Source organism: Nycticebus coucang, chromosome 8 (assembly GCF_027406575.1).
Source record: "Nycticebus coucang isolate mNycCou1 chromosome 8, mNycCou1.pri, whole genome shotgun sequence".
NCBI classification, from domain to species: domain Eukaryota; kingdom Metazoa; phylum Chordata; class Mammalia; order Primates; family Lorisidae; genus Nycticebus; species Nycticebus coucang.
In genome coordinates, this window is record NC_069787.1 from 96,750,492 (window position 1) to 96,768,610 (window position 18,119).

Sequence of the window (18,119 nt, forward strand, 5' to 3'; positions counted from 1 at the left end):
CACCACAACACCTGGCTATTTTTTTGATGCAGTTGTCATTGTTGATTAGCAGGATCAGGCCAGGTTCGAACCTGCCTGCCTCCAGGTATGTGGCCGGCGACCTACCCATTGAGCCTATGGAGCTGCCCCAGGAAGCAATTTTAGAAGCATTCTCTGCTGGTCAAGTACCTAGCTGGCAGCATAAGCTCCTCTCTTTCATGTCTAAAGAATAGTTTCCAGTAATAGGGCAGCGCCTGTGGCTCAGTCGGTAAGGCACCGGCCCCATATACCGAGGGTGGCGGGTTCAAACCTGGCCCCGGCCGAACTGCAACCAAAAAAAAAAAAAATAGCCGGGCGTTGTGGCGGGCGCCTGTAGTCCCAGCTACTCGGGAGGCTGAGGCAAGAGAATCGCTTAAGCCCAGGAGTTGGAGGTTGCTGTGAGCTGTGTGAGGCCACGGCACTCTACCAAAGGCCATAAAGTGAGACTCTGTCTCTACAAAAAAAAAAAAAAGTTTCCAATAATAAGTGGCCTCCAAAAAGTAAAAACTAAGCATTATTTCAAGAAAAAAAGCAAATCTGCTAGAATCCTGACTTCACTCCAGCAACATTTTGATTACATTTTGGATCAGGAACGTTTTTCTTTTCAATTCTCTTTCAGGGCCTGGAAATAAAATTATAAGAACTCAGAGCCAGGGCGGCGCCTGTGGCTCAGCGAGTAGGGCACCGGCCCCACATGCCGAGGGTGGCGGGTTCAAACCCAGCCCCGGTCAAACTGCAACAACAACAAAAAAAAAATAGCCGGGCGTTGTGGCAGGCGCCTGTAGTCCCAGCTACTAGGGAGGCTGAGGCAAGAGAATCGCGGAAGCCCAGGAGTTAGAGGTTGCTGTGAGCCGTGTGACGCCACGGCACTCTACCCGAGGGCGGTACAGTGAGACTCTGTCTCTACAAAAAAAAAAAAAAAAAAAAAAAAAAGAACTCAGAGCCAGGCCATTTAAAATTAAACTACCAATATACTTCCATACAGAAAGAATTCAAAAGTCTTTGCGATTCCACCTAAATCAATTTCATGGTCACCCCAAGCAGGTCTAAGCAGACCCTTCTCCCCAAAGCCCTGCAGGTAACTAGTCCACCCCCTCCTACAGAGATAACAGGGCAACTAGCATGAGCTGCCAACTGTGCTCCTGATCCCCTCTCCACATCCAAACCCACCTTTAACTCTGGTCTGAGGAGGAACCTCTCATTCCTGCTCTGGACCTCACCCCACCCTAGGCCCCTGTCACTGCAGATGCCATGACCACATCTCACTATCACCCCATCCATATTCATTTTTTCTCCACTACCTTCTCATCTTCCATGCCAAGAGGTTCAGCATCCCCACATCTAACAGCTGCTCAGCTTACACAGGCTTCAAATTCCTCCCACCTATAGACTTTTTGGAAAGGATGACCTCAACCCTATTACCTCCAGGCATCCAGCTTCCTCTTGCTTCTTGCTTGCTCATTCTGCCTTTATTCTACTAACACTTGGCTCCTGCCCAAACTGCTCCACACTGCTGCAATTAATGGTGTGTGCTCTGGAGCTAGGCTGCCTACTCTCCAAACTCTATTAGCATGATGATCAACTTTGGGGCAATTTACTTACCATCATATGGTTGCTGTTAAAGTTTAAGTTTTAAAAACAATTATGTGTATTTGTGTATTTAAGCTCTTCAGAAAGTACCCAGCATATACAGAGTGTCTGACAAGTGTTAATGTGTTGTTCTAATCACAATTACTAAAATCCTCCAAATAGGAATAGCTTGAATGGCTAACCACAGTGCTTTTTACAGCAGTGGCTGACGCTATTTTATCCTGGCCTCCAAACTGGGCTGCTGGTCTGATCCTTACTTGATCTCTTCTGGATCTTCTCCTCTAGGTAGAGGGGTTCCTCTAACTTCTATTTCTGCTTTCATATATCCTCATTCATAAACCCCTAACTCTTAGCAGACAGCTCTATCCATCAGTACCAGTGAAAGTGAAATCCTGTAAGCCTAAAACGAAACTCAAACCGCCCCTAAAAGTAGCACCTTTTCCACACTTTTCTAAAACAAAAGGTCAAAATCTCAAACATATCTTTCACTTCTCCTACTTTGATGGCTTCACACTTAATTTCCTTCTCTCACATAGATGGGTCGCCACTGCTCTCTCCTCTCTACTCCCACTGCACTATACCACCTCCTCCTGCTAGCCTCCAGTCTCTCCAGCTCTCTGTGGTCTTCTCTCTTCCTGGATCAAAACCTCCTGGGGCTCCATAATGCTGCCCACATTACAAAATTGCAGCAGAAGCAACCATTTACTGAACATCTATCAAATAACAACCTCTCTGAATCTCAATTTCTTGTTAAATGAGGTAGTTTAATTAAATCAATTACTGAGATGTGAACATCAGAATTACCTGAGAAAATTCCAAAATACTCATGTTTAAATCCCACTCAAGGTCCTAAATGATAAAATCAATTGTTCTGAATTAAGCTTGTAAAGGTGGATTTTAGAAAGGTTCCCCAGGAATCATGATGTGCACCACTAATTAAAAACCACTGCACAAGATGACAGCTGAAGTACCTTACAATTGTAAAGTTCTACTTTTCTGTAATGACACACCCTGTCTACAGAGTCACAATCACAGAACCTAACAGATCCAGTCACAACTGCTACTTCAAAATGTCCTATTCTTCTCTGCTATTTCAAAATGTCCAATTCTTTAGGACTAAAAAAAAATTGGGGTTAAAAAAAAGAATTTGGGTTTTATTAGTAGCTTTTTAGCCTGTATTTCCTTCATAAAAATAACCAATCCCTTAGAAAACCAAATTTCTGGTCATACTTTAAAAGTAATTAATCCAAATGCTAGGGTAGCTTTAAAAGGTAATTCAAACCTGACTCTACCATCTTGACACTTTAACATATCATAATTTGCTAAATTTAAGGCCGAGCACGGTGGCTCATGCCTGTAATCCCCACACTTGGGAGGTCAAGGCAGATGGATTGCCTGAGCTTATAGGTTCGAGACCATCCTGAGCCAGAGCAAAAACCCATCTCTAAAAAATAGCCGGGGGTTAGGTGGCACCCGTGGCTCAAAGGGGTAGGGCACTGGCCCCATATGCTGGAGGTGGTGAGTTCAAACCTAGCCCTGGCCAAAAACTGCAAAAAAAAAAAGCCGGGCGTTGGCTCAGCACCCGTAGTACAGTGGTTATGGTGCCAGCCACATGCACCAAGACTGCCGGAGTCAAACCAGGCCCGGGCCAGCTACACAACAATGACAACTGCAAAAAAAAAATACCTGGGTGTTGTGGCGGGCGCCTGTAGTCCCAGCTACTTGGGAGGCTAAGGCAAGAGAATTGCTTAAGAGGTTGAGGTTGCTGTGAGCTGGGCTGCCACAGCACTCTACCAAGGGTGATATAGTGAGACTCTGTCTTAAAAAAATAATAATAATAGCTAGGCATTGTGGCAGGCGGCTATAATCCCAGCTACTCAGGAAGCTGAGGCAAGAGGATCACTTGAACCCAAGAGTTTGAGGTTGCTGTGAGCTAAGATGCTATGGCACTCTACCAAGGGCGACCAAGTGAGACTCTGTCTCAAAAAAATAAAAAAGTTTGCTAAGTTTAAATGCTTACAATTTTTTCAACTTGTTCCTAATGTAACTATACTTAATAGTATAGGTTTGTCAAATATATGCAGAAGGTAAAAAGTAAAGAAAAGGGAAAATATGTATTTTTTTCAAAGGCGTAAGTTCAATTCAGGGTCATAAATGCTCGTTTTTCTCTCTGCACTGGCAGAATCTAACTCAAATACATTTTAATTTGGGTAGAGGAAAGCCTTTCAGGAATCATCACAATAAGCTCTGACCAGGTAGGTGTATAATCAATAAAAACTCTTACCATCTGCTTCTAGGCAGTGGAGAACACAGGAAGCACAGCACACAGTGCGTCCCAGATTCCAATGGAGTGGGAAAAAAGAGAGCATTATTCCCTTGAGTTTTCTTTATAAATTTAAGGTTAAGCTGAAATGTACTGGCTTTTCAAAATCTAAAAATAATGATTGATTACTACCTTTGGTTTTACAACTTTCATAAAAGCCAGGATTAAATATGAATTGATTTTTAAAAACACACATACCAAACTTTCAATGGATAATAGGAGCTTTGATAGGCAACTGGTTTATCTCTGTTTTTATCAAATGCCTGAAGGCAGGCAGATTATCAGCCTCAGGAACCAAATATATATGGCTGTCTAATACACTACATGTTTTCATTTATCAATATAGTGGTACAGTTCATCCCTTCTTGTTAATTTCCAAGTTTATTTAAATATAAGGGCAAAAGACAACTATTTTTATGGTATGAAAATTACATCTCATTAACATTCTTTAAATAAATAGCCATTTTATATAAGCATTTATATTATGCCAGACCATATTATCAGATGGCAGCTGACTGTTCAAGCTTCTAAGTTTGTTTTGCTAAGGTGAAAAGGCAAATTCAAAGGTATTGGTTACAGGTGCCTCCATCTCTGAGCCATTTAACTCATACCCGGAACATCTGAGAAGACCTGAGAACAGATATCTAGACTGGACAAAACTTTGAATAGCAAATGACTCATATGAAAATGAAAAGTTTAAAATTCAGGTAAAACATACTGAGGAAAGAAAAAAATTCAACTGGCATAGGAAGAGGCAGTGTGGAGAAATCTGATGGAGATAATACAGCAAAACACCATGGTAAAATTCTAGAAAGAATGTGGATCAAAAGAATTAAGGTTACAAAGAAGATTTACTTAAATAGATATGGTATTATCCCACCTAAAACATCTCTAAATTACAATTCAAAATGCCAAAGGCCTTTGTTTTCTGGACTGCTACACTATTCAATTTGTACGTTACTAGTGTTTCTTGGTAGCAGAAAGAATAAGCAGCTCTCTAAAAGATGTCCTTCAAACATGAAATTCACCAGATGATTATGGTATTAGTACATAGTGAAACGTGTACTCTAGGACTGTGAGAAACCTGGAAGCAATGCTAACTCACCTGTGTCACATACCTACCCAGACACCTAGTCCTCTCAGAGCTAGAAAGCTAGAAAGCTTTCAGGCTCTTCTATGGGCTGGGCTCCAGAGCTACTTCTAGGGCCTTCCTGCATCTGCCCCTCTCAATTTTGGCGGTCCACATCAAGGCAGCCTCTAGTTTTCCTTCCTGCACCAGGTTCAGAAGTCATAACCACTAACCCTATCCCCCTTTTCTAGTATCTTACTCCATTAACCTTTCAAAAGGAAAGTTAAGAACCACAGAAGGAGAATCAGTCAGTCTTTTCCTTGATCCAAGCCTCCCTCCTTGAGAGGGTAGGGTAAGAGGAGAGGAACACTTAAAATTGTTCTCTTATAGTAGCCTTTTGCTTACCCAGCCATTAACCTATACCCAGTGACTTTGCCTCTCACCGCCTCATGTCTGCAAAAAGAATGAGGCCAATCCAGCAGATACTCTCCCAGCTCAAGATGTCCAGGTAAATTCTCTTCTCCCCTTAAGCTTGAACCGTACCCCCCAAGACAGACACCAGGCATCACATGGACCCAGATAATGGTCCCCAAAGAGTTCTTGTAAACTGCAAGGATATACAAGGGCAGGGATAATGGTGTTGATAAATAACTTAAAATAACTTGGGTTTTGGTTTGGATTTACAGTTCAATAGGTAACATCAAAGGCGCTTAAGACAGAACTGATACCTATAATGATAAATAAAATCCATTAACGACAAGACTATCTATAGCTTCCTATACCATTATAATATATGAACAAATGGTTTGACAACCACATCTTCTATATCTACTCAAGAATAAACCACATCTTGTTTCATATCACCTAAAGTGAAAAAGTATGCATTAAGGGAGTAAGATTTCTAAAGTAGCAAACTAAAGTGAGTTATTCTCACTTTATTCTCTTATTAAGAACAGAGACACTATTAAACACATTTAAGGCAACTACATGAAGTCTGGAGGATCTAATACCACTTGAAAGCTCTGCTACCAAGAAAAACTAGCAACATGTACAAGTTAAATAGCATAGCCCTCCAGAAAACACTAAAATCCACCTCAGAGATACGTCAAAGATCTCAAGTATTGCATGAGCTTTAAACAATGCTGACTCCTCTCACCCATGAAACCAAGGCCCCTACATCTGGAAGGCATTAAAGGAAAGCCCTTCTACATTACGAAATCCTTGGCAGAATTTGGTGAAGTGGTTTCAAACTCAGGAGCCTATTTGTCCTTTATAATAAATATGGTATTTAAGAAACTATAGAACTGAGGATATCATTTCCAGTAAAGTACCTTATAAAATAATATTTCTATGGAATGCAATGAAGATTATAACTACCCTCATCTGTGTGAGGGGAGAGGGAAGCTAGAGCTGGGAAAGTGCCCTTCCTAAGAGGACATCCCACAAGGGCCCCTGTGTCAAGCGGCAGCCAGGTCCTAAGCAAGACTCTGCTCTGATCCCACAGTGATCACCAGCTGCTCACACACACAAGAGTCTCCCTTCTGCGATCTGCCCAGAAATTCTTTTTTTTTTTTTTGTAGAGACAGAGTCTCACTTTATGGCCCTCGGTAGAGTGCCGTGGCCTCACACAGCTCACAGCAACCTCCAACTCCTGGGCTTAAGCGATTCTCTTGCCTCAGCCTCCCAAGTAGCTGGGACTACAGGCGCCCGCCAGAAGGCTTGGCTACAATCTTTTTTTTTCTTTTTTTTGAGAGGCGGTCTCACTTTATCACCCTTGGTAGAATGCTATGACATCACAGCTCACAGCAACCTCCAACTCCTGGGTTTAGGCAATTCTCTTGCCTCAGCCTCCCCAGTAGCTGGGACTACAGGCGCCTGCCACAACGCCCAGCTTTTTGTTGCAGTTCGGCCGGGCCGGGTTTGAACCCGCCACCCTCAGTATATGGGGCCGGCGCCTTACCAACTGAGCCACAGGCGCCACCCTGCCCAGAAATTCTTATCTGTGGATTATGAATCATCTCTGAACTCGAATAAAATGCACGCTTAGCCAGTTGGAAGATACCACCAGAAACAGTGGCAACCAAGAAAGCACACACAGGAGATGTATATTTGAGTCTCTGCTTTAGCTTTTTCATTTAGATATACTATTATCATCTCTGATATACAGATGATACAGTATTCAAAAAAGGATTTCATTTAAACAACAAACTATATATCCTTTTATAACCTGTAAAGTACAACAATGAAACACACATCTCAATTTCAAACTAGAACAACAAAACATTGCTTAGTCATACTAAGTCCTGTTAGAGAAAAACATTGGCTCTTTGCCCATAGTATTAAACTCAAATCCAAAAAATACAGTAGAATACTTGAGCACCCAAGGAACTATAACAAACTGATCAACTGTAACAAACTGATCGACATACAAAGGTGTTAAAATAAGGAAGTAGGCCTGCTGTAGTGATACCATATATGTAGTGCATTCTGGTCTATGAAAATTAGGTCAATTTAAGGAGGTGGTCAATGTAGAAAGATGGTCAACTATGAATGTTCTACTGTACTTCAAAATTACCTTTTTTTTTTTTTTTAATTTTTACCTTAAGTTCTTTTAAGTACAAACTCTTTGGGAGAAATCCTAACAAACAGCTACTTCAATAGCCGTAACCACTAAGCATGATTTATCAAAGGTAGGAGAGGGATGAGGGCAAGAGTGCTGTGGCAATGTAAACTGAGGGAAGTAAACTTCCCTCATTCCACAGTGCACCCTTATCCCCACCTAGAACACCGTTGTCTCTTAAAAAAGAGACAAAGCACCAAGACCAAACAATACCACAGTGGGAGAAAAAACTAAAATGAACCCAAAATATGGAAAAAAGATATTTTATCTGCTTTAATATCTGCAACAAGTCAAATCCATTCTTTTTTTTTTTTTTTTGAGTCAGAGTCTCACTATGTCACCCTCAGTAGAGTCTTGTGGCATCACAGCTCAAAGCAACCTCAAACTCTTGGGCTTAAGCGATTCTCTTGCCTCAGCCTCCCAAGTAACTAGGACTACATATACATGCCGGCCACAACACTGATTTTCAACATTATATTACTCAGCAATAAATACATCTCAGAAAATTAGACAAAAGAATTTTGCCTAGAGAATGCATTCTTCGTAATGAGAATGTTGTGAGACCCCAATAGATGTCAGTAGACAGGAAAAGATCTGCCAAAACTCAGAAGTTTGAAAAAATTTTCAGAACCAACACCGATACACCACATAAGAACATAGCATAACACAATCACAAACTAGAATTTCCTACGAAAAGGAAAAGCTAAGATTGTAGGACATGAAACTGTCTACCCACATTTTATGTATGTTTAAATTCTCAAAAGCATCAAAATCTTCTCTTTATCTGTTAGTTCCACTCTATTACTCTAAAAATGTATGCCATCAAACTGAAGAAACAAAACCAGAACTTTATAAAGGTGAAGCCATTTCTCCAATCCATCTCAGGAGAGTGACTATTCTGTTTTATACTGACATTGGAAGTATGGGGTTCTCTGGCTTACCCTGAAGCCAGAACAGGGCATTGGTAACTAAGGACAAAACAAGGAAATCTCTGAAGCAAAATCAGAGATTGCCAAATTTTAAATTAATTTACAAATGCAATTCACAGGATCATCAAGTATTGATTAAAGTTTTATAATAAAATGTCTTCTTGGCTCGGTGCCCATAGCACAGTGGTTATGGGGCCAGCCACATACACCCAGGTTGGCGGGTTTGAAACCGGCCCAGGCCAGCTAAACAACGATAACTGCAACAAAAAAATAGCTGGGCACGTTGTGACGAGCTCCTATATCCCAGCTACTTGGGAGGCTGAGGCAAGAGAATCACTTGAACCCAAGAGTTTGAGGTTGCTGTGAGCTGTGACGCCAGGGCACTCTACTGAGAGTGACATAGTGAGACTCTGTCTCAAAAAAATAAAAAAATAAAATTGTTTAGCAGAAAGAAATCTCAAAGACCACTAACCTGATCTTCCTCTTCATCTTCATCCTCAGCCAGACGCTGTCTGCCCACTTCATACAGCCTACATACTGTGTCCATGTTCAGAGCATCCATGCTTCCTTGATTCTGGAATAGAACACCCAGTCCACAAGGAGCAGTTAGTTTTCAGAAGAACACATCCACACCTCAGCACTGACTGGTACCCATGACCTTGACCCTGTAATTATCAAACTTCTCTAATTATCAAAACTCTCTAACTCTGAAAATATTATACCTTAAACAGAGAGAGGATATGAAAAACAGAATGGAAAGTCTTGGGCAGTAAGGGACACAGGGAGACCACCATCCTTAGAACACACCAGTCTTGCTCTAGTGAGAGATTCAGACTTCTCTGAGAAAGTGATGACAAGCATGAGTCCAGAATAAAAAGAGAAAGGACTCTCTAAGCTATCTTATATTGGGATCTTCTTTTTCTTTCTTTTTTGCAGTTTTTGGCTGGAGCTGGGTTTGAACTCCCCCACCTCCGGCATATGGGGCCGGCGCCCTACTCCTTTAAGCCACAGGTGCTGCCCCTTCTTTTTTTTTTTGTCATCCTCGGTAGAGTACCGTGACATCACAGCTCACAGCAAACTCCAACTCCTAGGCTTAGGTGATTCTCTTGCCTCAGCCTCCTGAGTACCTGAGACTACAGGCGTCCGCCACAATGCCCAGCTATTTTTGTTGTTGTTGTTGCAATTTGGCCAGGGCCAGGTTTGAACCCACCACCCTTAGTATACGGGGCCGGCGCCCAACCCACTGAGCCATAGGCACCGCCCTGGGATCTTCTTACTATTTCTCTTCAGCTACAGATCTCCTAAACCCCATTAAATACAGTTATCAATTTATCGACTTTAAATGTATCTCATATGAGACAAAATGTCTGCAGTATAACTTGAAAATGATCCTAAAGATCAAACATAGCAATAGGGCCTCTGCAAGCACCCTTTTACCTCAATGACAGCAAGATAACAGTCTTTGGTGTCTGTACACAGGTCAAAAATATTCCGTTTCACATCAATGGTCGCTGGAAAACAGAATGTGACAAGACTCGGGGTTGAACTATTGTCATGGCCTTAAAACTTGTTTTTCCTCTAAAGGAATTCAAGATTATTGTTCATAAATATTTCTATAAACTCCTCTGCTTTTCAATAAAAAAATTACAGTCATCCTAGAAAATGGAGGATCTTAAATAAGGAACACCAAAATATGGCAAAATAATCAATTTTGCCCCTTCCTGCTTACCTATAGGTTTGTAGTCAGTTGCATTAAATGTTCGGAAGGACGACCCAAAAGGGCTTTTCATCCTCTCTTCCATCATGTCATCTTCATCATCTGCCTGTAACATAGCTAGTTGGGGATGAGGAGGACACTATTAAAAATCAGAAACATTAGATGAAAATATTTCAAATTGTATATAAAACCAGCACATTGTACCCCATGATTGCATTAATGTACACAGCTATGATTTAATTAAAAGAAATTAAAAAAACAGAAACATCCCCTATGTACAAGTGCAGAAAATGATTCATGGTCAATCAAGACTTTGGTTAGTTTCCTTGGATATAAATCTACTCTGCATCTAGTTAATTCCTCTCAAAGTATCCTCCTTGCATATCTTCCTTATTGTAGCAAACCATATGGTCAACCTCTCATTTAGCTCCCAAGAAGTGTTGAAGACAAAGGACTACATCACAAGAAAACACAGATGACAGGTTTTAAGCTCATAACAATACATATGAAAAATTATTCATGAAATTTCGTTTCAAAATTTACTTTTTTTTTTTTTTACATTGTAGCAAAGACTTTATATTTGAGAATCTCTACAGCTTACATTTCCATTCCATTATTACAAGTGATGAAAAGCAAAAATTGCAAGTAGCATGCAAAATTTACTTGTTACCTTCAAAGTCAGTTGCCTTTCACTCACCTTCTCTTTTGTCACCATTTGTAATATTTTATCTTTTATGTTACAACTTTCAAATATTTTCCAATTCACAAGTGAGAGATAATTTCCAAAAGGTAAATATTAAATTAAGTGAAGGGGCAAAGTAAGAGGGAAGATAATAATGAAGAAAAGGGTAAGGTACGTTACCTCCATACATCACTGTCCCTGTATGATTGAATACCACACGACACTGATCCAGAGCAGGAACAGTATGCAAAAGATGGAAAGTTCGAAGGTCCCACTAGGAGAGTAGTTAAGGAAAACTATTTCACACAAAACTACTTACATAACCTTGTAAGGGAAATTCTAAAAATATCACCTTGTTTTCTTCCTGTTAGGTACTAAAATTTTAAAGGTCAATGAGATTAAGATAAAAAATATGTATGTATTTAACAGAATACATATTATTAAATGATGTCCCTGAAAATATCCTAAGGTGTCCTCATACACATGAGCTCTCCATGAGCTTATTCCTAACAGTAGGGTCTCATTTTCCTCTTATGTCTAGCAACTAATTTCTATAAAACAAAAGTAAAAATCTTTCTGAAGATAAAGTCTAATTCAATACTTGACGAATTAGGAGGCAAGAATCTAATCATTCGGGTGGCGCCTGTGGCTCAAAGGAGTAGGGCGCCAGTCCTATATACCAGAGTACCGGAGGTGGCAGGTTTAAACCCAGCCCCAGCCAAAAACTGAAAAGAATCTAATCATTCTTCCCAATATAAAGTAAAGCACGCTAGTGAAAATATTCTAATAATTACCAAAACTGACAACAATGCACAGGAGATTTTTACTAATACTTCAAACCAAAGGACAGGCACATATTATTACCAGTGTAGATACTTTAGCCAGGTATTGATGGAAAGATAAAGCAAATTATTTATGTACCAAAAACCAGATAACAAATGGAAAGTAAGTCAGGAGTGTAAAGGATACAATCTCAGTATTTATGATGACCTCCAGCCCATTTGGATGAAAAACACCACTGATGTTCATATTGAATTTGTCAAACTTGTGGATGGCCTGTGCAGAGCGAACATCCCAGAGGACACCATCATTTAAGACAAGATCATCTGTAGGATTAAAGGTGGCACAGTTCCTCTTGTAGTTGTTGGCAAGATCTGGGTTAAACAGAGTCAACAGCTTGTTGCCAGTCTGAATATCATAAATCTTTAGAGAAGAAGGGGTGGGAAGAGAAAAATCAGACCAATTCATGCATTGACAAGTTTAAAGAGAAAACATGCAAAATATTTCTCCCACGTTTTCTGAATCCCCAAAAGTTCACACATGTAATCCTAACACTCTGGAAGGCCAAGGTGGGTGGATTCCTTGAGTTCAGGAGCTCAAGACTAGCCTGAGCAACAGTGAGACTCCATTTCTACTAAAAACAGAAAAACTAGCCAGGTATTGTGGTAGGTGCCTGTAATCCCAGCTACTGGGGAGGCTGAGGCAAGAGGATCACTTGAGCCCAAGAGTTTGAGGTTGCTATGAGTTAGGAAGCCACAGCACTCAAACCCAGGGCAACTGAATGAGACTCTTGTCTCAAAAAAAAAAAAAAAATTACAAAAGCCCTGATATTAACTAGATAGTAGGAAAACTATACCCGTTCCAGCAAAGTTTAAGTGCTTTGGTTCCCATTCAAGGTCTAAAAAATCCCTTTTCCACAAGAAAGAAAGAGAAAAATGAAACTACATTCAGGATAAGAAAACTCTTTTCTTCCCCACCCCTTTTCTTTTTCTTAGAGACAGAGTCTCACCTTGTCCCCCTCGGTAGAGTGCTGTGGCGTCACAGCTCACAGCAATCTCCAGCTCTTGGGGCTTAGGTGATTCTTTTGCCTCAGCCTCCTGAGTAGCTGGGACTACAGGCGTCTACCACAACGCCTGGCTATTTTTTGTTGCAGTTTGGCCGGGGCTGGGTTTGAACCCACCACTCTGGGTATATGGGGCCAGCGCCCTACTCACTGAGCCACAAGGGCCACCCTTTCCCTACCCCTTTTCAAGAAACACAGAATATATGGCTCAGTGCCTGTAGCTCAAGCGGCTGAGGCACCAGCCACGTACACCAGAGGTGGCAGGTTCGAATCCAGCCCAGGCCTGCCAAACGACGACAACTACAACCAAAAAAAACAGCCAGGCATGGGCAGCACCTGTGGCTCAAAGAAGTAGGGCGCCAGCCCCATATGCCAGAGGTGGCGGGTTCAAACCCAGCCCTGGTCAGAAACTGCAAAAAAAAAAAAAAAAAAAAAGCCAGCCGGGCACTGTGGCAGGTGCCTGCAATCCTAGCCACTGGGGAGGCTGATGCAAGAGAATCGCTTAAGCCCAAGAGTTGGAGGTTGCTGTGAGGTGTGATGCCACGGCAGTCTAGCCAGGGTGACAGCTTGAGACTCTGTCTCAAAAAAAAAAAAAAAAAAAAGAAAGAAAAGAAACACAGAATATGTTTCTAAGATTAAAACTGAGAAATCCTCTATATGGATCAATCAATGATTACTCTCAGAATACTCTTTAAGAGCTACATTTTGGAGAAAGGCATCAGCAAAATACCCCTTTTCCTTATAAATCTGCCAACTATACATATTTTAGCCCCACCATACTGCGTATTAAAAGTTTCCAAAATCGAAAATGTACAACCCATGCAGAGACTAGATCTTTCCATTAGCTTACAGATATGCTGTAAGAGTTCTAACCTTCAAAAAAAAAAAAAAAAGTCCTTTGATATAGGAACAAATAAGGAGACAATACAAAGAAACAAAGCAACTCAGATCATGGGATAAGACAACTAGTCTGGTCTCTTCAAAAGTCAATGTTGTGAAAACTGGAGAATGGTTCCTGGATTTAAAACATTAGCATGACATAACAACCAAATGCAATATATGAATCTTGGCTGTATCCTGGTTCAAAACAAAAAAACTGAAACCACATACATCAGGAATAACTGGGAAAACTGATTATAGACTGGGTGTTAGATGATATTTGGGATTAGGCCAGGTATGGTGGCTCACACTTGTAATCCTAGCACTCTGGGAGACCAAGGTAGGTGGACTGCCTGAACTCATGAGTTCAACACCAGCCTGAACCAGAGCAAGACCTCATCTCTAAAAAATAGCCGGGTGTTGTGGCGGGTGCCTGTAGTCTCAGCCATCTGAGAGGCTGAGGCAAGAGAATTGCTTAAGCCTAAGAGTTTGGGGTTGCTGTGAGCTGTGCCGGAATAGCACTCTACTGAGAGCAACAAAGTAAAACTTTGCTTCAAAAAAAAAAGATATTTGGAAATTACTATAAATTTTCTTAAATGTGGTAATTGTGTGATAAGTAATAAAATGTTTTACTATTGGGAAACACCTACTATCAGTGTTAGGTATAAAAATGCCATGGTGTTTGTAAATTACTTACGAATAATTCAGAAACACATACAAATACACACTTACACGGAAAAAAGTATGGCAAAATAACAAATCTAGGTGGCAGTTACATGCACTACCCTTTCAACTTTTTGGCTGAAAATGTTTTAACAATAGGCAGTAGTTGTGACAGGCGCCTGTTGTCCCAGCTACTTGGGAGGCTGAGGCAAGAGAATCACTTAAGCCCAAGAGTTTGAGGTTGCTGTGAGCTGTGACGCTACTGCACTCTCACTGTACTCTACCCAGGGCAACATAGTGAGCTGGTCTCAAAAAAAAAAAAAAAAAGCTGAGGGGAGAACCTTTGCTTTACCATCTCATATTCCTCCCCACCCAACCTACTATCCTACTTTTCTGCTTCATTTTTATACTCAGTGTGTCCATTTCTTTATTTTCTAATTAGCAACCTCTAATTTGGTTTTTGCCCCTCCCCTATCCCGCGCCCTTGTGTACAGAACTATTTCTTGACATGGTTAACAATGAACTACACACTACTAAATGAAAGGTCATCTCTTATCTTATGATAAACTCGTCAGCAGTTTCTGATCCAGGTGATCAATCCTTCCTCGAAACACAGTCCTTCCTTGGCTTCTAGAGTACTTCTTTTTCCTGGGGTTTCCTTCTGCCTTACTGACCACCGTCTTTGATCTTGTTTCCAAGTTCCTCATTTGGCAACTTTTAAAACTGGCACATGATGCCAGGGCTATGTCTGCATACTTCTCTTCTCTAGCTCCCTTGATGATCTATCTCATCCAGCTTCATATCTCTAAATATTATCAGTATGTGGACAAGTCCCACATTTATATCTCTTATCCAAGACCTCTCTCCTGAACTCCCAATTTGTGTATTCAACTTCTCATTCCCTACTTGAATGTTTAATAAAGTCTCAAACTTCACATGTCTAAAACCCCAGGTCAAGTCTTCTCACTGCTCATCACCTTTGCCATGCCTACTTGGGACCAGCCCCACTGCTCCTCTCACATTATCAGCTGGTCCAATAATGTCCTACGTGGAAGGCCTGCTCTTGCCGCTCTCACAGAAACCAGAGTTATGCTTTAATAACTTTATATCCTCTGTTCACCCTCCATGTCTTCATATCACTCAAAGGAAAAGCCAAAGGTTCTAACTACTGCCTGCAAGATGCTAATAAATAAGGCTTCCTCACTGATCTCAGCTCTCTTCTTCTTCCCACTTCCCAAGCACAGGCTTTTCTCTTGCTATTTCCCCTACTTTAGAACACTCTTCTTCTAGGTATTTGCATGACACATTTCCTTCAAGGCTCTGCTTAAACTTTATCCAATCAGTGATGGTAACTAGCCTAGTTAAAAACAGAAGTTCCACACATCACCAAGCTTTTCCTATTTTTACCCTGCTTTCTTTTTCTCTGAAGCACTTACCACCTAACACACATCTTTATTTATTGTCTCCCCAATGAGTCTCCATAAAAGCTGAGACTTTATTTCATCTAAAACTTTGTATGAACTAAAAAATATTAATATCTGCTGTGCTAATGACATTTTTCTCAAATTCCCGGATTAAGTTCTTGTTCAGCCCTTTTACATTTTGCCCATATAGTCTAGAACTACTGTATTATATTTCTAAATTCTAATTAGAAGGACCATCACTAATTAATTTCTAGTTGCCGACAGGATTTAAATCTTCACTTTCAGTCAGGAAGATTTCAGTATGAACAGATGGGCATCATCACCTTGAAAGCAGTGAATTCTTAAATACTTACATGGGCAATGTCTCCTTTTGTGCCTATCACCCGATCCTGAGAGTGTTTACTGAACTCAACATAGTGATCTTCTGTGAAGGAATGCCTATGGACAAACAACAGGAGTACTAAAGTAACAGACCCTCAGGACATACTCCTTTAACCAACTAAAAATAAAGGTGCTCCTCAGCCTCTTGCACAACCACAGTCACCTGAAGATCCTTGGCTCTCAGATAAAACAATCATATACTTAAGATTAAAAAGAAAATTCTATCTATCAGTTTGTCAAAGCAGACCAAAAATAATTAATTAGAATTCCCTGGTTAGCAAAATGGTTAACAGGGCACATGTGCTTTTGAAATCAGCAAGAGTGCAAATAACTGTCATATGTAAACATGGGAAAATACATAGATGTGTGAGTTAGGATCTGCTGCATAATGGAAATGTATATACCTTATGAGAAGATCTAGGAATTAAGAAATATAACTTCTTGGCTTGGGGCCCATAGCACAGTGGTTACGGGGCCAGCCACATACACCGAGGCCGGTAGGTTCGAACCCGGTCTGGGCCAGCTAAACGACAATGACAACTGCAACAAAAAATACCTGGGCACTGTGGCGGGCACCTGTAGTCCCAGCTACTTGGGTGGCTGAGGCAAGAGAATCACTTAAGCCCAAGAGTTTGAGGTTGCTGTGAGCTGTGATGCCATGGTACTCTACCGAAGGTGACATAGTGAGACTATCTCAAAAAAAAAAAAAAAAAAAAAATACCATCTTATTAACTAGGAACCTTAAGTGAGAATGGGAACAACTAGCAATAATTCCTAGAATTCCTCTCTTTCCAAAAAACTTCCAATCTAAGAAGCAAATGAAGGGAGTTATAAATTTGGGATAAATAAAACACAGAGAGATAAGAATGCAAAAGCAAATACATACTTCATATCAAATACTGATTTCATTCCCCAAAGTGCAGACAAAGGCTGGCTCCAAGTAGCAGATGTCAGCAGCAAGGACCCATCCTAAAAGAAGAAGGCCCTATGTAGGTTATCATGTGTTTATGTATCTTGCAGCTTTTATAAACTACAGTTAGCATTTTAAAATATGTGAATAAAAAACATTGTTGGGAGTACAGTGGCTCATGCATATAATGTCAGCACTTTGGGAGGCCAAGATGGAAGAATGACTTAAGACCAAGAGCTCAAGACCAGCCCAAGCTACACAGCAAGACCCCATCTCTTTAAAAAAAAAAAAAAAGAGAGAGAGAGAGAGAGAGAGACCAACCAACCTAAGCAAGATTGAGACCCATCTCTACTAAAAACAGAAAAATTAGCCAGGCATTGTGGTGGTGTGGTGGCACCAATAGTCCCACCTACTCGGGAGGCTGAGGCAGAAGGATTGCTTGAACCCAGGAGTCTGAGGTTGCTGTGAGCTAGTCTAACCCCCTGGTACTCTAGTCTGGGCAACAGAGTGAGACTATCTCAAAAAAAAAAAAAAAAAAACCAGCATTTCCTCACTCTTGTAATCCTAGCACTCTGGGAGACCGAGGTGAGTGGATTGCTAGAGATCACAGGTTCAAGACCAGCCTGAGTAAAGCCAGGCATTGTGGTGGGCGCCTGTAGTCCCAGCTTTTCGGAAGACTGAGGCAAGAGCAGTGCTTGAGCCCAAGAGTTTTGAAGTTGCTGTGAGCTATGATGTCACAGAACTCTATCAAGGGTGACAAAGTGAAACTGTATCTCAAAAAAAAAAAAAAAAAGACCATTAAAACCCAATTAGTTGGGCGTGCTCATGTGCTCTCAGGAGGGTTGAGAGGCAGGAGGTTGGCCTGAGTCCAAGTGTTCCGAAGACACAGTGAGCTATGGTTGTACTACTGGACTCTAGTCTGGGCGACAGAGCTAGATACCTAACTTTGTTGGAAGGGAGGGAGGGAGGAGCGGAGAGAGGGTAAGAGAAAGAGAGAAAGAGGAAAAGAGAAAGAGAAAAAGGAAGAAAAAGAAAAGAGAGAGAGAGAAAGAAAAGCCCATTATTGGATTA

General features: G+C 41.0%; 1 protein-coding gene across 1 annotated transcript in view; it reads right to left on the minus strand.

The window, feature by feature from the left end:
* DCAF1 (DDB1 and CUL4 associated factor 1) overlaps window positions 1-18,119 on the minus strand; it is a 79,869-nt gene that overhangs the window by 7,739 nt on the left and 54,011 nt on the right. Inside the window, exons 16-22 of the mRNA XM_053600722.1 lie at window positions 17,025-17,107; window positions 16,111-16,195; window positions 11,918-12,151; window positions 11,129-11,222; window positions 10,279-10,383; window positions 9,987-10,060; window positions 9,022-9,123 (exon numbers count right to left, since the gene is read on the minus strand). Of these exons, the coding sequence (XP_053456697.1) occupies window positions 9,022-9,123; window positions 9,987-10,060; window positions 10,279-10,383; window positions 11,129-11,222; window positions 11,918-12,151; window positions 16,111-16,195; window positions 17,025-17,107 (777 nt within the window). The remainder of the gene's footprint in view (window positions 1-9,021; window positions 9,124-9,986; window positions 10,061-10,278; window positions 10,384-11,128; window positions 11,223-11,917; window positions 12,152-16,110; window positions 16,196-17,024; window positions 17,108-18,119) is intronic.